At 44.8% G+C, this 20,967-nt stretch overlaps 2 protein-coding genes across 3 annotated transcripts in view; one reads left to right on the top strand and one right to left on the bottom strand.

The window, feature by feature from the left end:
- The window catches only part of actn3b (actinin alpha 3b), a 38,586-nt gene extending 30,911 nt beyond the window's left edge, over positions 1-7,675 (top strand). The window contains exons 13-21 of the mRNA XM_085397732.1: positions 1,005-1,113; positions 2,139-2,279; positions 2,601-2,783; positions 3,357-3,491; positions 3,660-3,839; positions 3,952-4,098; positions 4,317-4,382; positions 4,508-4,666; positions 6,207-7,675. Of these exons, the coding sequence (XP_085253858.1) occupies positions 1,005-1,113; positions 2,139-2,279; positions 2,601-2,783; positions 3,357-3,491; positions 3,660-3,839; positions 3,952-4,098; positions 4,317-4,382; positions 4,508-4,666; positions 6,207-6,365 (1,279 nt within the window). The 3' untranslated portion in view covers positions 6,366-7,675. The remainder of the gene's footprint in view (positions 1-1,004; positions 1,114-2,138; positions 2,280-2,600; positions 2,784-3,356; positions 3,492-3,659; positions 3,840-3,951; positions 4,099-4,316; positions 4,383-4,507; positions 4,667-6,206) is intronic.
- On the bottom strand, positions 6,484-20,826 carry prkd4 (protein kinase D4). Of its 2 annotated transcripts, XM_085397751.1 has the most exons (19): positions 20,755-20,826; positions 20,195-20,361; positions 16,737-16,875; positions 16,002-16,133; positions 15,748-15,902; positions 15,382-15,577; positions 12,984-13,067; positions 12,312-12,465; positions 11,917-12,040; positions 11,714-11,791; positions 11,121-11,331; positions 10,983-11,008; positions 10,832-10,904; positions 10,451-10,557; positions 9,173-9,334; positions 8,927-9,025; positions 8,586-8,853; positions 8,170-8,255; positions 6,484-7,977 (listed from the first exon to the last, which is right to left on the bottom strand). In XM_085397751.1, exons 2-19 carry the CDS (start codon positions 20,348-20,350, stop codon positions 7,813-7,815), a joined length of 2,415 nt encoding a protein of 804 aa, XP_085253877.1. In that variant the 5' UTR covers positions 20,351-20,361; positions 20,755-20,826; the 3' UTR covers positions 6,484-7,812. The 2 variants fall into 2 exon arrangements, with proteins under 2 accessions (XP_085253877.1, XP_085253870.1); XM_085397744.1 differs by having other exon boundaries at positions 10,832-11,008.
- Positions 20,827-20,967: the final 141 nt, after the last annotated feature.

Below are 20,967 nucleotides of genomic sequence, written 5' to 3'. Positions count from 1 at the left end.
GTGGAGAAAGCATTATCACAATTATTCTGCATAATGGGAAGAAGAGCAGGGGAAGAAAGCGAGTAGCTGAAGTGACGGCAGGGATGTCGAGAGCAGACGAGAACACGAACGCAGCCAGGAACAAAAGATGCAACAGATGAGTGGAAAATATTAATGAGAGATAAGAAAGATGAAAGGGTGCTTCACGAGAGAGCGGAAACCTCTGATCTCGCCATTTACTTATCCTCCGCAGCTCCTCGGGGCTTTTTTTTTCTCCGAGATAGCCTTGAGATGATTTCTTTGATGTTACAGTATATGAGCAGATCGGCACTGTAAAGCTGAAAAAATGTACAGTATAATTTATCAGCGAGGACTTCAAAAGCACAAATCATGACCTCGGTATCAAGAAAGAAAAGTTCTTAGATGCCCCTCAACTCAAAGGAGGGCGAAATATCTATGCATTTAATAAAAGGGCATCAAATATTCGGGTTATTTGGAGAAATGAGATCACTTCACAGAAGAGTTTCCTCAACTTTACCTTACTTTAGATCAGGGGTGTCAAACATAAGGCCCGGGGGGCCAGAATCGGCCCAGTGAAGACCCTGATCCGACCCACTGGACGGCTTTGGAAAATGTGAAAGAGGACAAACATTTTAGACTTTGAACTGTTGGCTATTCATACCACACCAAAGTAATTTAATTATAGATTTCTCTAATTTTACACTTCATTTTTTAATATTTAACTCCAGAGAGCTTAAACTTTATCATGTAGAACAACTGAGACTCACTGTTTATATTCAGCTTGTTTTTCTTATATTAAGAAATCTCATTGGTTAAACGTGCAGCTAAATTTCTTTACACTGACTGAAAGGAGAGTTTCACTCATCTGACAAACGTGATTATTCGTAATGATGATTTATTAGCGGGTTTAGCTGAGTTTCAGCTAATATTATTACCATTTTGTAAATATTTGTGTGATAATGGTCTATGTACTCGTCTGTTTTGTTGTTTGTCTCTCTCTCCAGTGAGCTGGACTACCACGATGCTGCTACAGTCAACACCCGCTGCCAGGGTATCTGTGACCAGTGGGACAATCTGGGCACTCTCACCCAGAAGAGGAGGGATTCACTGGAGGTAAAACTAAACAGCAATCAGCTGCTTATGTAAACAACTCACTGAACACGTTACAGTTTTTTGTCTGGAAAGACAGCTGGGATCGTCTCCAGCCTTCCTGAGACTGAGCTGGATGAGTGGAAATGAGTGCATGAATGATGAGGGAGGCGATGGGGAGGATGCGGGATGCACAACAGGTGGTGCAAAACTGCTGATTGCAGTTATTGTACACAGCAGGGGCTAGCAGCTGATTGGCTGGGAGGGTGTGGTCAGGCTTAGACGATTGGATAATAAGAGTGACACTAAAAAAAATTACATAAATGATTTTGAGAGTGTGGGAAACTAAAAATAAAATAACATGTTTTACACAGAGATAAAATTTTGATTAGTGTAATATGAATCTGAGTTTTGGTGATTAGAGGCCAACACTCGGAGCAGGCGGCAGTGGAGGAAAGTCATTTCAGCTTCAGTTGTAGTGCACAGGTCCAGACATCTGAGTACACTTTTATATGGTTCGAATATTATAAATAGAAACTCAACAATACGCTGCGAGCAAGCAAGAAAACACCTCCAGCTGAACGAGTTTCTGGGGTGGCCGTCTGCCTCAGAGAGAGCAGGGGGTCAGGAGGAGAGTGTAGGGACAAAAAGGAGAGAGTTGAGAAGCAGCAGGTAAACCGTGGGCAGCTCTCTGAGATCAGAAAGCAGCGGAAACATGGTGGGAAAGAGGACAAAGGAGCGTTTCCATGTGAACAGACTGAAAAGCAGAATACCAGTGATTACAGGAAGTGACAGAGTTACAGGAAGTAGGCAGAAAGATCTGGAAATTGTGAAGTTGTGAGGTTTTATAAGCACAGGACACCAGACAAATACAGCTAATGTGATTCAGGGCGTCTTGATTTTTATCAGCAAATTCGGCTTAATGTTTTCACGATGCTCAGCGAGGAGTGACAAAAACAACACGAAGAGTGCAAATGGCAGATTCCCTCCGTGTTTGTATGCACACGTCTGCTTCAGCATCACGAGTGTGTTTCTGTCTGTGACGGCAGCGTGTGGAGAAGCTGTGGGAGACCATTGACCAGCTGTACCTGGAGTTCGCCAAGCGTGCGGCACCCTTCAACAACTGGATGGACGGAGCCATGGAGGACCTGCAGGACATGTTCATTGTCCACAGCATTGAAGAGATCCAGGTAACCATCTGATTCAGTTTTATTTATATAGCACCAAATCACAACAACAGTCCCCTCACACTGTTTTATATTGTAAGATAGAAACCCTAGAATAATACAGAGAAAGCCCAACAATTAGACGACTCCCTGTGAGCAAGCACTTGGCAACAGTGGGAATGAAAAACTCCCTTTTAGCAGGAAGAAACCTCCAGCAGAACCAGGCTCTTTTCTTTTTCTCAGACATTTAAATCTGTACCAAAGGAAGAAGTTGTACAAAAAAACATACACTCTGTCTTTCTTTTTTCTAATACACCACCTTATATTTGTTTTCCTCCCGCACAGAGTCTGATCACAGCTCACGACCAGTTCAAGGCTACTCTGCCCGAGGCCGACAAGGAGCGCATGGCCACTCTGGGCATCCACAACGAGATCCTGAAGATCGCCCAGACCTACGGCATCAAGCTGTCCGGGATCAACCCGTACACCAACCTCTCCTCCCAGGACATCAGCACTAAGTGGGACACTGTGAGTCAAGTCAAACGGACCCCACAAACACAGCGTTTGTAGAAGGAGCAAATTAATTATTATATCGCAGACACAATGAGGAGCGTGGCTGCTCTTTAATCTGCTTTCAGCAAGTTAGCATTATGTAGCAGCAAATGTCAACCTGGCTCTCTCTCTCTGTGTACACTCCATTTGGTCATCCAGCTAATATTAGCACAGTGCAAAGATAGCGACAGGTCAGGAATAGTACAGTACATGTGGGTTAGAGTGACACTCAGCACTGCTGGCTGTGAGGCTCTCAGGGGAAATCAAAATAACTCCACAGGACAGCCTGTCGGTGCAGCCGTAGTGCGACACACATCAGACCATCTGTGCTCAAGAAACAAAATTTTTTTTCTTTCTATCTGGGCAATCATGAAGTTACAATCTGGAGTGAAAAACTATGTATACAGACTTGGAAAAAGTGACAGCAACATTCAGTTAATTTAAAGATGCAGTGATGCAAGCGTAGAAATGGAAGAGGTGACAACATGTTTAAGTAAACTGTAATAATGTAAGTTACACACAGTCACCAGATATAAACTATGTGTGCAGGTGAAGCACCTCGTGCCCCTCAGAGACCAAATGCTCCAGGAGGAGGTGGCCAGGCAGCAGGCCAATGAGAGACTGAGGCGCCAGTTCGCCGCTCAGGCCAACATCATCGGACCCTGGATTCAAACCAAGATGGAGGTACGAGATGGGGGTGCTTGGGTAACCAGTGCTGTGTGTAAATCTGCACGGTCGGATCAACGTGATCTGTGGGAACAGTAACGCTCAGCTGTTGCTACAAAATAATGCAGTAAAATATGTGAAAGTATGGTGAGTGCCGCATTTCCTCATTGATTCCTGTCTCTGCAGGAGATCAGCCACGTGTCTGTGGACATCGCCGGCTCCCTGGAGGAACAGATGAACAGCCTGAAGCAGTACGAGCAGAACATCATCAACTACAAATCCAACATCGACAAACTGGAGGGAGACCACCAGCTCATCCAGGAGTCCCTCATCTTCGACAACAAGCACACCAACTACACCATGGAGGTGTGCATGCAGACCGCAGCGCGATCTGCAGATGGGCTTAGCTCTCACTCCTCTCTACTCAAAGTGTACGCTACCTCTGTTTTAATTTCCTCCCATTCCCTCTCCACTGCAGCACATCCGTGTGGGCTGGGAGCAGCTGCTCACCACTATCGCCAGAACCATCAACGAGGTGGAGAACCAGATCCTGACCCGCGACGCCAAGGGCATCAGCCAGGAGCAGCTCAACGAGTTCAGGGCCTCCTTCAACCACTTCGACAGGGTGAGGCGACACCGTAGGTCGAGGAGAAGAGAGCGGTGCTTCGTATAGTTTTCAAACTTTTCCTTTGGCATTTCCTATTTAAGAGGCTGAAAAAGTTTCGATACGTCGCTTAAGTTCATGCTCATTGATGTTTTAGCATCACTAATGAGTGAATTCATTAATTACTACGACTCTTTGGCACAGTAATGAAAACGATACTTTGTGCTGTTCCTTTGCAGAAGAGAAACGGCATGATGGACCCAGACGACTTCCGTGCCTGTCTCATCTCCATGGGTTACGATCTGGTCAGTGGTCAGGCGCTCATAGGCTTGACTTGTACAACAACTTGAGCGTAGTTCAAATGTAAACTATAAGGATTTACTGATTCGTTTGCGCAGTAACGATTGCTGATTGTTGCTTTTGCTGACAGGGTGAGGTGGAGTTTGCACGTATCATGACCCTGGTGGACCCCAACAACACGGGCGTTGTGACCTTCCAGGCCTTCATCGACTTCATGACCCGTGAGACCGCCGAGACCGACACTGCAGAACAAGTCATGGCCTCCTTCAAGATCCTGGCTTCAGACAAGGTGAGCAGATGGATACAGCATCTTCTTACCTTATATCATCTAACTGGTCTTCTTATTTAGCCTGTACAGAGCTTCCAGTGCAGCCAGAGGACACATTGATATGGACAAAAGTACTGGGGCACATAAAAAGAGCGACACAGACAGGGAAACTCATGTAGCGAAGCTCCCGGCACACATTTTTAGTGCTGATGTTAATAAAACTTTTACAGATTTACAGTTTATTGCATTTCAGAAATGCATAATTTCCTTTCAAATTCCGATGGTTAGCCTGCATCCAAACGTGACCGGTTAGGGCAGCCATTGCCAAAGTCAAGAGTGCTACTGCACTCCTTTAAAAAAAAAAAATTTTAAGGATCTGAAATCAACACAAGAGACAGTGACGTTTATCCTTGAAATTTTTATTTAAAAAAACAACATAAAAACACAGACTGTTGGCTATAAATCTCTAATGCTACACAGTCATATGCTGAGTTAAATCCTAAGTATGACCCACCTACCACTGGGACACTCAGAGTAATGAGTAACATCACAGTCAACTCCTCCTGTTACCAGTTTGCATTCACCTTTTATATAAATAAATACATTCATATAAATATGTAACTGTACATACTTTCATTCGTAGCCCACACTTTAGAAATCACTGAGTTTGGGGAACTCAGACCACAAACGGATAACATAAAGGCTCTGGTATCAAACACCTTGTCACCACTGATACAGTATCTATTTACAGTGAGAGTAACGTATTAGCTGTGATCCAGGAGCGCTGTGGTTTTGTTATAAGAAAGTCAAGTTGCTGGATAGGCTGTAAGTGACCCAGGCTGGAGTCGGCTTTGTGAAGTGAAAATTTAAGCAATAAACAAGAAACCAGCTTTCGAAAGCTGAAAGAAAAACTATGAGACAGCATATTTCTTATTAATGAATATGGTTTCTAACCCAACAGGCTATATAAATAGTATAATTTGGCTTAATTATAACAAGTTCAATAAATTAAACAAAAACAAATCTGACAAATCAGGTTTTTGGTCATTGGTATGATTGTATCGGCACTGATGTGTTGACACTTTGTATGTAGGTTGATGAGACTTTTTGAAATGTTCACGTTCATAGAAAACACCTCTGGCAAGGGGAGGTGATGCTGTGGCACCTAAATGCTTATATCCCCAAATAACTCAATCCAAACTGAGGCAACTCACTCAGGTATGCAAGGAAGAAATTATACAGAAGCACTCTTTATCTCACTCCAAGCTTTTTCTTTGATTACATACGCAACCCGGATTCTCTGAGTGTCCCGATCGAAACAAAGAGCAAAATTTCCCCTTAAATCTGGGAGAAACATCGCGATTTATCTTGTACAGCTTTATTTCAACAGCAAGTCCGTAATTTAAATTCAGGTTTTCATCTTTCCAAATTCGAACTGCAGGACTGTTTGCCTGAACCTTGAGTCATCGTTCTCCGATCATCACAGATGCACCAGTACATTTGTAACAGGAGACAATAGCTCCTCGTGAATCACACCTCGCCCCCTCTCTCTCTCCCGCAGAATTACATCACGGTGGAGGAGCTGCGCAGGGAGCTGCCTCCTGAGCAGGCGGAGTACTGCATCACCCGCATGACCAGGTACGTCGGACCGGACTGTCCCTCCGGCGCCCTGGACTACATCTCCTTCTCCAGTGCCCTCTACGGAGAGAGCGACTTATAAGCGCAGCTGCTTCTCTTCACGTCCTCCTCCTCCTCCTCACCCCTTCTTCCCAGCTTCTCTTATTTCTCCTGTCTGGAGAGAGCGATTTTAAACCCTTCCACTGTCCCTTTAAAACACGTTATTCTTTTTTTTTTTCCCCCACCACCTTCTCAAATCTTAACTTTATTCCCCTCTTCCTAACTCCACCCATCCCTCTTTTTAAAACACAGGAACACTGCTCAGAGGGGAAGAGCAGAAGACTTTGCTCAGACCTCACAAACTCTGTTCAGGCTGCTCAGCTCCTCTCTCGTTTAAAAGAAAAGAAGAAGAAAAAACAGGTGTACCAGTTATTGCACTGAACTTATGTAAGCAGCATACATAATGACATACCTGCCTTCACAAGGCTTTAAAGAGAAGGAGGCAACGAGAGAGAACGAAAGTTAGATTATTTTTGAGCAAAGCCGTGTGCTCTTCCCCTCTCCTCCTTTTTTTTTTTTTTTTTTTTTTGGTAGAAGGGTGATCAAAGAAGAAAACGTGATTGGTCAGTTGGCTTGGTTGGTTGTGTATTTGTGCAGATGCATGCTATGTTGAAGTTTAGAAAAAAAAAAACGGCCTTTTGAGTCACCGACTCGCCCTCACACGAACCCCCACAGGAGCCCGTTCACGAGTGCAGTCAGCAGAGGAGCGAGGCCTGTCGGGTGCTACTGAAAACTCTCACCACAGCACTGTGAAACCTGAATGTTAGCAAAGATGCGATTTAACCTGGAGATCTTAAAGCCTTAAGAAACTCAGGAACACACGGAGGACGAATGGGAGCGCCGAGTATTAAAAGACACAGGTGGGGGGAACGGGAGGAGAGCGCCGTGGCTGGGCGGTGACTCGGGAACGGATACAGAAAGATGAGCTGTTATGGCCAGAGAGAGCGACCTCTCCCACACGCCTCTCTTATTAAACTCCTTTTTTTAGCCTTTTTTTGGGCTAATTGTAAAATTACGAGGAGAAGGGGGACAGAGACAGAGAGAGGTGTCAGACAGGGCATCAGGAAAGTTGTGGATGAAACGGGAAGAATCAAAACTGTACGTGGAACCATAGCAGGCGTACTCACAACACAGGGTTTAGGGTAGCATTTGAAGAGAAGAGGTCAGCCACGACGATCGCTGTTTTAGGCTCCTCCCTGTGCATGATCTCGATATCTTAACTCATCTGTGCTCCATTTTCCTCCTCCTCCCCCTCATCCCTAACTCATGCTGTCTCATCACTGATGCCACTCTTTCAGTCATATGTTAAAAACCTCAACTTGAAAATAAAAAAGGAAAATTATATTATTAAAACCACACGTGTTTGTGTCTTTATTACTTTTCTCCCGTTTGATCCGCGGCCTCACCGCTGAATGTTTTTTTTTTTTTTTTTTTTAAATGTAGCTGCACAGTCTGATAAAGTGTCCGACCCTTAACCTCTGTGCTCGAGGTCACATGTCCAATTCTTTGTTGGGGTCACAGCAGAGGCGGGAGGGGAAGTCCAGCCCCATCTCTGCAGCGTAGAAGCGCCATCGGTCCTCGTCGCCTCGATGCGTCAGGTACCTGCAGCCCATCCTGAGCTCGAACTCCCGGAGGTCGCACCACAGCTGGAAGTTCTGCAGTAGCGAGAGGAGAGCGTGCATGACTCATACACATCTATACATCAGGACTATTAGAAACCTGATCAGGAGCATCTGAGCATCCTGGTCAACACCTATGAACGCAGTAACACTAGATCGAGTTAATTCTGTTGTTTCACACTACAAAATTAAACGATTCTCAATGATAGCGTTTGTAAAGTGTCCGACCTGCAGCCAGCTGTGTCCCAGCGCTTTGCCCACGGTGAACCGCCGTCTCACCGACACCTGCAGCAGGTTATTGATGAGGCTCACAGCTGGGGAGGAAATGAGACGGAGAAGGATTTTCAAAAAGAGGATTTGCTCACTGGAGCCACCCAGTGGAGAAACAGGAGAATAACAGGACTCAAGCATGACACTATAAACTGTATGTGTGGGCAGACATGGATCAAACTAAAGAAAATATATTTAAATGTTTAAAAAGACGCAAAACTGTGGGCTGACATGGCAACTTCCCGACGTGGAGTTTGTAGTGTGTGAAACCTTTAACAGGGAAAGCATAATAAACTCTCATCATCACTATGTTGAGAAACTGTAAACCCAGCTCACAAAGAAGTTTTAAAACTAAAGAAAAACACCGTTCATACCCTCCAGTGAGATGGGGGCCCAGGTTTGGCGCGGGTACATGAAGGTGGCGTTGGTGATCTGCTGCCGGATGTCCTCATCTTCATTAAAGGGAAACGTGCCGCTCAGGCTGACGTACATGATGACGCCGACAGACCACATGTCCAGAGAGCGGTTGTAGCCGTTGCTGCTGATCACCTCGGGTGCCAGGTAGGCCGGAGTCCCCACGACGGAGCGCCGGAAAGACTTCTCCCCTATGATCCGGGCGAAGCCGAAGTCGCACAGCTTCACCTGCGGCACAGAGGCAGAGCTGATTAAATAAGATGCCGTGTGCTGTATCGGGAACTAAAGTGCAAAATCCCACCAGAGGTAAGGGGTCTGAAGTGGCCAGCAGTACGTTCTCAGGTTTCAGGTCACAGTGAGCGATGTGCTTCAAGTGCAGGTACCGCAGAGCCTCCAGAATCTGAAGCACACGTTTGAGAATTTCACATTTAATTTTGGGATAAACAGAAACATTAAAGGTCCCTGCATCTTTGTTAAAACAAGAAGAAGAAAAACAAGGACATCCTCTAGACACCCCTGGAGTGTTTCTCAGATCGGGATCTCGTACCTGCATGACGAGGAAGCGAGTGATGCGTTCAGGGAGTCGACCTTTCTCGCTGGACAGAATCATCTCCAGCATGTCTCCGTGCAGCTTCTCCATTACAACAAACACGTGCTCGACAGTTTCGAACATGCCCTCCAACAGAACCACGCCGGGGTGCGACAGATTCTGGAAAACACGCACGTCAGTAAATCACCTGATCGTGACTATAACACTAAAAATCAACCGAAAATCTGCAACACTTCAATCAAATGTGTTGAGTTAATGAGGAAGCAGTGAGGAAGGAATCGGGAACAATGTGACAGTTATTTGTACTTGTGCTAATAACTCACTAATAACTGATGATTATTTACTAATCATGTCCACAACCATCTGTTCATCAATAAACATTCACCAGACACTTTATTAGGCAGGTTGGACCTCCTTTTTCCTCCACAGCAAGATTTTGGTCCACACTGTCATGACAGCATCACACGGTTACTGCAGATTTAGCCTCAGGCCTGTTCTTAGCTGACAGGAGTGCACCTGGCGAGTGGCTCTTTGAGTTACTGTTGCTTTCCTTTCAGCTCAAAGCAGTCGGCCCACTCTCCTCTGACATCAGGAGCCTGTTTTTACCAGAAGACTCTGGATATTTGTCTCATTTTCAGGCCATTCCCTGTAAACTAGTGATGGTTGTGTGGGAAAATCCCAGCAGATCAAAAAATCTGAGATTAAAGTCAGAATTCAGAATTCTGAGTTTAATCTCAGATTTTTTTTCCAGTGGCCCTAATCCTCTTCCGTAGTTAATCCATCAGGATTTAAACCAGATTAAGTAACTGTCACTAATATATCCAAGCTAGTTCTTCTACAGTGATGTAATGGATCAGGAGTTATTAAAGCAATGATGAATGGCTCTTTAACCCCTTAATGCCTAATATATCGTTTTTGATGCATGAGGTTTTGAGGCATTTACATCATCAGTGTGATTTTATTTTCCCCTCAAAAACCAAAATAAAGAGCACAACACATTTTTAAGCAATACATTTTGAAAAAATAAACTAAAATGCCAAATGTGGCCAATATGATACCAATTAAAACTCATATATGCAAATTAATATTTAATTCATTCTAAATAAATTGGCAAAAACTTTGAAAAAAATGTGAATTTTCTGACAATTATGTCACAGATTATCGTTTTAAAGGTTAACCATCAGGTTGTTCCTGGTTTGTTCCTCACGTGTTTTCAGTAACTTGTTACATTTTTTGTGTCATTTCTTGTAAAGTGTATAAAAACCGCATTAAAACCTGTAAGATGGCCACTTCGTTTCTCAGCTGCGTCTCCTGTTTGGTGGGGAAACGCGTCTTGTCGATGACCTTGATGGCAACTGTTCGACCCGACTTCCTGTGAGTTCCTGAAGAAGAAAAAGAAAAGAGACGTGATAATGATGCAAAGGAGCATTTGTAGCTTAGCAATAACAGAAAGACATTTGATGAAAAAGTTTGTTTTGAGCAACATTTCAGCCTCTGAAGTCTCTGATTTCTTTGGTGTCTTTTGAAACTGTTTCTTCTGTACTGTGTATTTTCAGATCACTGCATAAAGACAGTCACAGTCATAGAAAACAGGATTTTCTTGTACTCCACGTGTTCAGTTCTCTGGACATAACAACATAATGAGAATCAGCTGACCTCCGTACACCACGCCAAACTGTCCCGACCCCAGCACCTCGTCTGTACAGATCTGATACACCGAGCTGATGTCCTGAAACACACACAAACACACTTCGACACTCTGTAACACTCCTCTAACGTGTGCACGATAAACTCGCTCAAATCTTACCGCACTGCGTCTGTATCGGTATTGATCTGTAATCAGAGAGAGGAAGTCTTGTTAACTGAATGTTGCGGGTCCATATCCATCACTGTTACCATATTCAGAGTAAGATCTGATATTAATATCTGATGTTTTCTGACTCACCCTGGATCTCATCTTTGTGTCCTCTGCTGCTCTCCACCGGCATCATAGCCTGCCGGATGGCGCTCTCCCAGGCTGCCCCCTCCTCGCCGGCTATCACGCAGTACACCAGCGACACAGTCACCAGCTCGAACGAGTGAGCGCTGCCGTCTGATGGTGGCACGGAGAGCTGGGTGGGGCCTCGGACCCCGAGCACCTCGGACAGAGAGATCTCCTGCAGAGGAGGTTTAAAGCTATTATCCATGGCCTTCTCCTACATAATGTTTCTATAATCAAAGTAACATCTGTCAGGCTATCATTGTCTGATTTTCACTGCACTACAAACTTCTTAAAGTACGTTTAAAACGAAGGAGATAAAATGAACATACACAAAATACAATACTGTCCTCTTTAAAGTAAACACTGCTCAGAGCGCGAGCTGCCTCGGTGGATGTTTGCACTGTTTACACAGTGACACAGTGGGAGGAACAACACTGGCACACTGCAGGAACATTTCTGCATACATGTTAATGGCCTTTGATACGAGTGGGAGTGAGCGTGCAGCACACAGGATGCTGCTTTGTCTGTTTCTGTCTTATATCATGCAACTATCATACCTTGTAGAACTTCGTGGTGTTTTCATTCTGGTACAGAGTCATGCTCTTCCAGTCCAAGATCCAGTAATGGCGTTTCCTCTGAGTAAAGACACGACTGAGTTAAAAGCCGATGAAAATGTGATTCTGCTTTACAAATATCATAACCTGAGCAAAACATTTTGCTTTTTTGAACGTTTCCAGATCTGAAAGAGTGTGTTCCTCACCAATGTGTCTGTGTTGGTGTGGTGGACCAGCCACCCCTCTCTCAGGACTCCTCCGCCTCTCCTCTTAGTGTGATGCACCGACTGGACGAGCCTCATCAGGGGGATGTTGCTGCTGAAACAAGGACTGGCGGGCGGAAAAAGAGAGGGAGGACAAAATAAAGGTCCGTTTGGAGATGGTGAATTAAACAGAAGTCGCCTCTAGGTGGCAGCGTGCGCCACAAACAAAGCCGAGAAAACCCAGATATAAACGACAGGGACGATAAACGTCTGTTTTATAATACGTGAATTTGGGCGACGTGTGATTCAGACGCGTGACATCGTTCGGACGCTGTCTGCACCAGCAGACAGCTTTTAGCTGGGATTAGATCATCAGAAAAACTTAGTGCCCCTCTGACCTCATCGGCTCTCGCAGCTGCTCGACTTCCCCGGTCTCTGCCTGTGAGTCATCATCGGTGAACATGTCATTGTCGCAGATCTCTGTGGTGCTGGTGATCACTGACTCATTGTCCTCCAAGTCTGGTTGGCAGCTGTTATCAGCTGCTGGGCTCTCTGGAAATGTGACATCAGCAACTAATGAACAGCTACATTTAATTCTATTTATATTATTTACACGATTAGGGCCATAAAATACCAACAAATAATGAGGTAAAAATAGCAAACAAATAAGTTCAAGATGAACCGAACAAAAGAAAATGTCTGATTTTTCTCAATAAATGATTTAAAATGCACCTGAAATACTGCTGATCAGTTACCTGTCTTTGTTTTCTCTTTTTTACATATTCTCTGGTGAAATCATTTCATCTCATTTCTCATCGGGCTCAGTTTACCTGACTCATCATGCAGCTAATCATCACCGCTACTCGGAGGAATGTGACATTTCTGAGATGCTAATTTAGAGTGAGGCCTGAATCTATCAAATGTTCCTGGGAAACAGGGTGAATCAGCTTCGACTCATGCTGACAGCATCAGAGTCAAGCCCCTTTTCAAAGAGCCATGGTCTAACACAGCCACAAGCCCAGAATATGAAATGAAAACCAGACCTCAGACATCCAGGGACCGTCACTCACCTTCCCCGTTCATGCCGTTCCTCTCTCCGGGACAGTCTCTGGGGACTAAAGGCTCACAGCGCCGATGGCAGTTAAACCTGCAGTCTGGAAAAACCATGGAGGAGACGTGGGAGGTTTAAAAAGGCTGACAGAAAAAGGAAGAGTGCTGGAGTCTGGAAAGATACAAACTCATGAGTCAGAATATTGCGGTCAGTTTTTTTCGTGATGAAAATGAATGTCGTCTGAGATTCGAGACGTCTGAGACACATCCAGGCATTTAGGTAAAATTAGATTCAACCCGATCTGCTTACGTAAGTACGTGGGATACACAAGCTCCTTGACAAAACAAGTGTTTGCTGTGTGCTCGTGAGCCTCCAAGTCAAGCATTACTAATCAAAGTCAAAGCTTTGCAGGAACAGAGCACCAAAAATGGCCACAAGATCTGAACGCATAACATTATCAGGTTTGTAAAGAAGGAGGCCTGTCACCCACTCTTTCACAGGAGTGGGTGACAATAAGATTCAAAGGTACACATCCCCCTGACCTGTTGTGCTATCTATACCTTTAGACCACATGTGTCGAGATCCAGGCCAGCGGGCCACATTGGGACCTCTGCTAAGATGCAGAGGCAAACTGAAAATTAACAAAAGAACAAATAACCCACGGCACAGGATGTTCCTTTGAGCCAGACTTCGAGGTGACGCAGCTGTAAAGTTTTGCACTCATGTGCAGCCAGTTTGACAGCAGAAGCCTGGTAGGAGGGTACAGGCAAACTGCAAGATCAAAGATTTTCTCCTCTTAAATTAAGTATCCTACAAAACTACAGAGTTGCCACGTTCAGTTCAGTTTTATTTATAAGCACCAAATCACAACAACTCAAGATGCTCTGTATTGTAAGGTAAAGACCCACAATAACAGAGAGAAAGCCCCAACGATCAGACAACCTCCTCAAGGTAAGTACTTGGTGACAGTGGGAAGGAAAAACTCCCGTTTAACAGGAAGAAACCTCCAGCAGAACCAGGCTCGGGGAGGGGCGGCCATGTGCCGCAACTAACTGGGCGTGAGGGAAGGAAGACAGACAAAGACGCTGAGGAAGAGAGCCAGAGATTAATAATAACTTATGATTAAATGCAGAGAGGTGTGTAAACACACAGTGAGTGAAGTGCATTATGGGACTCCCCCAGCAGCTAACACCTACTGCAGCATAACTAAGGGAAGATTCAGGGTCACGTGATCCAGCTCTAACTATATGCTTTATCAAAAAGTTTTAAGCCTGGAAGCAATAAATGTATGAACTCGTTTTTCAGCCTCACTCTGAGACAGGATGTTTCTAATTTAAGCGATATTACACAAACCTGTTTTTCAGACCTGTCAAACAGCTATAATAATAGAAACAGGTATTACATTTAAATACAAGAGTGAGTTTTGCTTTTGTTAAACGCCTCGTGCTGTTAAACAGGTTGTGGTGAGACGGCTGTGTGGCAGCTCACTTGTACAAGTGTAAATTATGCAGGACTAAACTTTGCAGAGACTAATAAACTTTCTGTGCACTTGTAGAGAATTTCCTGTGAGCCAAATTGTGCGGGAAATACATTTTACAGGAAATCTGATGTGATTCTCATTTCCCATTGACTAAATGGACTAAGTTCACCAACCCTGACGTAGATTGGGTTTGCTATGGGTTTTTTCAGCGACGTCAACCCTTTCTTACCACTTGTGCTGTCTTGTGCTAATTTCCTTCTACCAAACGAAACGTGCAGCTGGCTAAAATAAGAGCTCAGCTGAGGTGTAAACCATTAATATTTACATCCTGTCATGGCGTCACAGCAAGAGAGTCTCACTGCAGTAGATGCATGCGATCTACTTTCTGATACAGCTGGCTGACAGCACAATTAGAAAAAGACTGACGGAGTATGGCTTGTTTGGAGACAAAGCCTCTTCTCTCTAATTAGAACATTGGAGCACAGATGATGTTTGGAAAGTTCCATCTGAACAAACCACCAGACCTCTGGAACAACGTCCTTTGCACTGACGAGATGCACAAAACCACGTTGAGAGGAAACCAAACACGTCGCAGTCACTGAGTCGACCATTAACACCAGAGTATACCGAAGTATTGTAGAGGCAAATATGATGCCGTCTGTCTGACAGATAAAGCTTAGACAAAGTTGAATCATATAACAGGACAATGATCACAAGCACAGCAGCAAATCTACAGATCTATGCATAAACGAATCGCTGCAAACCTCAGTGAACTGAAACAACGCTGCAAAAAAAGTCAGACGCAATTTCTCCCATAAAAATGTGAGAAACTGATAAAGTCACACAGGACATGAATAATTCAAGTTATTGCTGCTAAAGGAGGTTGAACAAGTTACTGAAACATGGGATGTGCTTAGTTTTTCCTCCTCCTTCTCACCTGAGCACTGCAGCCCCTGCCTGAAGAGGCCTTTGAGCAGCCGGTGGCAGTACTGGCAGACGGTGGGTTTGGTGTAGCTGTGGATGTGGAAGGTGTGAGGGACCTGAGCCCTGCTCCAGTCGCTGTACCCGACTCCCAGCCACACCGGAGCCTCGGCCCAGGATGGAGGCCTGGACGCGGGCTTGGACTTGCTGATCTGGAGAAAGATGCAAAGTGAAAGATATCAACTTAGAATAACTGAAAGAAATCTATTGTGTGAATATGTGATTCGATTATACCAGTAAAGGTTACAGCTGTGTTGGAGAAACAAACAAATCCAGGGTTGCAAAAACACTTATCTGCTTTACAATCACAGCAGTTCCTCACCTCTTCTAGACTCCCGCCTGCCTGATTGGACAGCGAGTGTGTGCGAGGTCGCCGGGGTGGAAACAGGGAAAAGCTGGTGCTAACCTGACGCCGTGCTCGGCTACAGTTACTGGGCAACTGCAAAGCACAGCGTTTATGAAAGTCTAATCCACAACCTGTAAAGAGATAAAAGTAAAAACAAAAAACTTTAACAACACTCAAGTATCAGTGAAGAGACGATACCACCACATGATGAAGTGTGAAAGCGCCTTTACCGTCACATTTTAAACCCTGCCGAACGAGGCCCCACAGCATCTCTCCACAGTGGTGACAGAAAGTGGGGGTCCGGTACGACTGCACCGCCAAGGAGTGTGGACGCATCGTCACCTGTGTCACGGAGGCTGATCCTGAATCACAGAGAGGACTCGTTACACCAACAGACATCCACACTCCATGCATTTACTGCTAAGACTCCGCTATAGTAGCTTTGCATGATTCACAGCTATAAATAATCCTCATTTGTCTTATACTGGTCCTTGGTGCAGGCGCTCGACTCGTCTGAAACAAGCAGTTTTAACTTCGTCCGCCCGTCCACTGCCCCCCGTGAAAATAGGTTTGGAACAGTAGGAGAGTTGGACTCATTTAAAACTGACCATTTAAAACCACCTACTGGTGGTGGTCAGAGGGCCCGGTGGCGCCAGTGTTCGGCAGCCTCGCCTCTGTCAGTGCACCGCAGAGTGGCTGTGGCTACAATGTAGCTTGCCATCACCAGTGTGTGAATGGGTGGATGACTGAATGTAGTGTAAAGCGCTTTGGGGTCCTTAGGGACTAGTAAAGCGCTATACAAATACAGGCCATTTACCATTCAAGAGCTTCTCTCCAAACCCCTGGACAGAAACAGCATTTTACATGCATGAATAAACTATATGTCACCCAAACAAATGAGGTACACGTAGTACCACCAAATCTCACCAAGTGTCCACCTGCCTCTGTAAACCTCAAACACTAACCTGAAACGATGACCTCAATGAGGTCGCCATCCTGCAGCTCGTCGGAGTCGGTCAGCCGCTGCAGCAACTGCTCGGAGGCGGCTTGATGTCTGAACAGCAGAATCTTCTCCCCGACACCCACCACACTGCAGTCTGGAGCCTAAACACGCGAAGGAACAAAAACCGCAGTCTCAGGTTGAGTCACTATTGAAGCAACAAGATCAATTTAAACCCCCAGAAGGGCTCCGGTAATGTGACGATTTGCTTTCTGAGTAAATGAAACAAGTTATTAAGCAATATGGGGGAAAAAAGAGTAAGTTTTTCCACAAATGGAGTAATTTAAATATTTGAAATCAGAACAAGTGTGGTTTGGGAAACTGGACACAGCAAAGAAAGCCACCTGCAGCCTGTCAGTCGTGATTTTCCATTTTCACGTCTGCACGGCGGTAAAGAACAAAACCACATTAAGATGAGCATGCAGACTGAAGACAGCTCTGAAGGGAAACCTGAGTGATGCACCACAGGTAGAGAGTGACTCCACCACGTTCAGCGTTATAGAAATAAATAATCTGTGTGCATCTGTCGCCAAAGTACGACTGAGGAAGAGAGATAGGAAGGCTGCGAAGTAGCTCAAGCTTTGCTTTTCTATCTGAATCATCATTTAGGGATGATAAGAACAGCAGATTCAAAGATGTGACACTGCAGGTCAATTCATTATTTAAACATGTTCAACTGCTCTATCTAATCAGCCAATCATACTGCAGCTCAGTGAATTTCAGCACGTGGCGGTCAAGACGACCGGGTGAAGTTAAAATTGAGCCACAAATGAGGAAAAAACGTGATTTAAGTAACTTTAACGTGGCATGGCTGTTGGTTTCAGACAGGTTAGTCTGAGTATTTCAGAAACTGCTGATCAGCTGGGATTTTTCCACACAACCATGTCTAACCAGTTCTCTGGGCCGAACTGTTTCATATTGACAAGAAGGCAAATAAACACTCGTTACAACCAACGTATGCAGAAGAGCGTACACATCAAACCTTGAATCAGATGGGCTACAGCAGAAGAACACCGCACAGGAAGCCACTCCTAGCTAAGAACAGGAAACCGACGTGACAGTTCGCACAGGCCTCACTAAAACTGGACAACAGAAGATCAGAAAAATGTTGTCTGGTCTGACGAGTCTCGATTGGAACATTTTGATGGTAGGGTCTGAATTCATCGATGGCTCTAGCTGCTGAAGGTGGCGTGATGGTGTTGGGGATAGAACAGCTGAGCATCAAACTCCACAGCCTGCTTGAGCGTTGGTGCCGACCATGTCCATTCCTAACAGCAGTACTCATTCAGGTGATGCAAAGCATTGCGTTATTAAGGCGAACATTTACACCAATAGAACAAACCTAATGTGTCCATTACTTCCCCCCTGCCTCAAAGTGCATAAGTGGAATTGTGCTTTATGTGACCCTAAAGGTAAAGCAAATACCTGCTAGGTTTCAGTGTTGGAGATGCGGGTGTTCACCCATCATTGACACAGTGACTATAATGAATGTAAAACGTGCACAAGTGACACACACACACACACACACGATGAGCTGACCTACTGCCTGGAAACTCAAGACGAAAACTGTAAAGGTGCGTGTTTGTGCGCGTCTCAGTCAGAGGGGAGAAGCTGTGGTTGGAAAGTTTTGTGCGCTCGTGTCGACCACAGTCCCTGTAACCGAGGAAGTGCAAAGACCAGCCCAGTGACAGTGAGATGAAGCCCCTGCAACACCTGCAATTCACAACTTTCTTTATTTAACCTCAACTACAGTTTTACTCCACCGTCTGTGCGCTGGCACTTGGGTATAGATTTTACTGTATAAACAAGTATAGAGTACCCGTTAATTCTAAATACATCTCTGGTGGGTGGAGAAAATCTGTTAAATGGCGAGTTTATATCTTCTATTTTTTAAAACTTGTCATTTAGTTTTCCGGAACAAATTGTATTCACAAACACCCTCAAAAATCTGAAGGTGGTTGGGTGACACCCACTTCACAATACTAAATGTTGGTGAAATTACACCACCATACAGAGTGCTGCATACACAACAGCACAAAACCACCAAACTCTGCAGACAAAAACCACACTCCATGCACAAACCTACATTACCTTCCTTCATAAATAAGTTGACCTTTCATAGTCCACTTCCTGACAGTTCTGAGAGGCCTGAGAGATTTGAAACATCATCACAATATTTTCCAAGTGGGACTGTGTTATGGGTCAGGGTGCGTTGTGACAGCTCAGCACTTCATTCTAATTAATATCTTTTTTCATCACCTTCTCGCTTCTGACTCTTTGCACGCAGTTTGTTCCTACAGCTGTGGCATCTGAGCAAACCACATGACAGTCAGTTTTGACCAGTATCGAATGGCAGTTAAAAAAAAACAAAAACTCCAAAACAAAAGAAAAAAAGGAAACAGAACAAACCTAGACGTAATCTCCACGGCTACCAGCTAAAAATGAGGTCGACTCAGAAAAAGCTGCTCTCTTTAAAGTGCTTTAAACCCCAACTGCAGCTGAAGACGATAACACTTCTCTAGAATTGGTCCAACTACCAAAAAATGCCGCAACAGAATACCCACAATGCATTTCAAAAGGCTCTTTCATGAGCATCTCTCGTGCCTCCTAAATAGTGACGGCTTTCAGATTCGCACATCTGCAGGTTGTTATGCACTTTCGCTTTTTGTTTTTGTACAACTCTATGAAGTTATTATTGTCCAGCTCCATATATTTAATATTGTTGGACTCTGTGTTACAGTAGCTTTGCATATAATGGCCCTCACTTCATCCTTAGCACCTCTCCCGACTTTCTGTTTAAGCAAACTGTCTTCTCATTGGCTGCCCCTCATAAACACGTTTGAATTTCTGGGAGGTGGCACATGTTTGCTCGCTGTTACAGTTGTGTGGTTGAGAAGACCCCTCTCTTTGATATCGGCTCATCTGACAACACACTACTGTGAGTGTGTGTGTGTGTCTGTAAGAATAAAACATAGATAAACATCCATTTTAAAACTGGTGCATGGCCTCTTTAACGCTCGTGACTGATGATGAACTCTTCATGATCAGATGTATAGTCAAAGGAGCTTGCAAAGAAAAGCGTCTGGACTTCTTTAAGTTGCTTGAAGACGTTTCACCTCTCATCCGAGAAGCTTCTTCAGTTCTAAGGTCAAATGGTGGAGAGTCCCAGATATAAACCTAGTGGGAGTTTCCCCCCACAGAGGGACAAAAGGACCCCCTGATGATCCTCTAATCGCCTGAGCCAAGGTGTGAAACTGGGTGTGGGTCCCAATCAGCCAGAGTTTCATCCGAAACTCTGGCTGATTGGCTACGATGACCTGGATGACTGAGAACCTTCACAGACGATCAGATGTATAATACCGCCCCACCTCCTCGTGTCTTAGTGCTTTCGAGCCGGGAAACAACGCCACCCCGTGCGGTTACCTTGCGCTCTATGACCTCAGCAGCCAACCTCCGGGCATGACGGTAGCTCAGGTTGCCCGCAGGGACTCGAACCACCTCCCTGAACAGACCCAGCTGGAACTGGACCAGAACCGGTGCTGTGAGACTACTGGGACTCGAGGGAGTCAGTGTAGACATGGAGAGAGAGCCTGCAGGAGGAAAAGTGGATCAAGTTAATGTGGGGTTGAAGGTGTGACCTGAGAGAAAGCTGAAGAGGTTCAACGTGAAACTCCAAAACAAAGCACTACGCAGGCCCCTGGAAATCTACTCCATCTTAACCTTATAGCTCTTGTTTGAAATAGTTCCTGTTTAACGTTCAGGTGTCTAAAACTGAACACCCCAATTTCTCAATAAGAGATCTTTATCTCACCATCGCCCGAAATAGAAGGATATTTCAAGCAGCGAATGCTCTCTTCGACTAAAAAGACTTCTGTTGTAAAAGCTTTGATATAATAGGACATAACTTACTACACAATACTTTGATCAGGATAAACAAAGAGTTATTTTTAAATCAGATCAAGAACAAACTAAAAAGCACCAACCTTACGGTCTAATCTTGGTCTGGTCTTTGTCTTCGACGATCGAAGGACTGCGTCTCAACAGCACAACAGCTGATCAATCTATCATGGTGCTGCCGAGGCTCATCATGAGCTGCTGGTTGGTCTGGTTTCCTTTTTGTGGGGCTCGGCTGTCTGAGAAACAGGAAGTAACAAGAGAAGCACTCACCTCTGTGAAGGCTGCAAAAAGCACAGCGT

Source organism: Rhamphochromis longiceps, linkage group LG3, assembly GCF_057381845.1.
Source record: "Rhamphochromis longiceps isolate RC_006_pf linkage group LG3, R_longiceps_female_GT1.1, whole genome shotgun sequence".
In the NCBI taxonomy this organism is placed as follows: Eukaryota; Metazoa; Chordata; class Actinopteri; order Cichliformes; family Cichlidae; genus Rhamphochromis; species Rhamphochromis longiceps.
The sequence above is the reverse complement of the archived record's forward strand: the minus strand, read 5'-3'. Positions and strand labels throughout refer to the sequence as shown.

Bases quoted from the DNA above. Each gene is read 5' to 3' on its own strand.
- prkd4 (XM_085397744.1), bottom strand. From the start codon at position 20,350: ATGTCTACACTGACTCCCTCGAGTCCCAGTAGTCTCACAGCACCGGTT. The intron at 11,332-11,713 runs GTATGATAGTTG...CCTCCTCTGCAG, and splicing joins ACACCACGAAGTTCTACAAG to GAGATCTCTCTGTCCGAGGT. The intron at 11,009-11,120 runs GTGAGTCAGAAA...CTCTGATTACAG, and splicing joins ACACAAAGATGAGATCCAGG to ATCAATACCGATACAGACGC.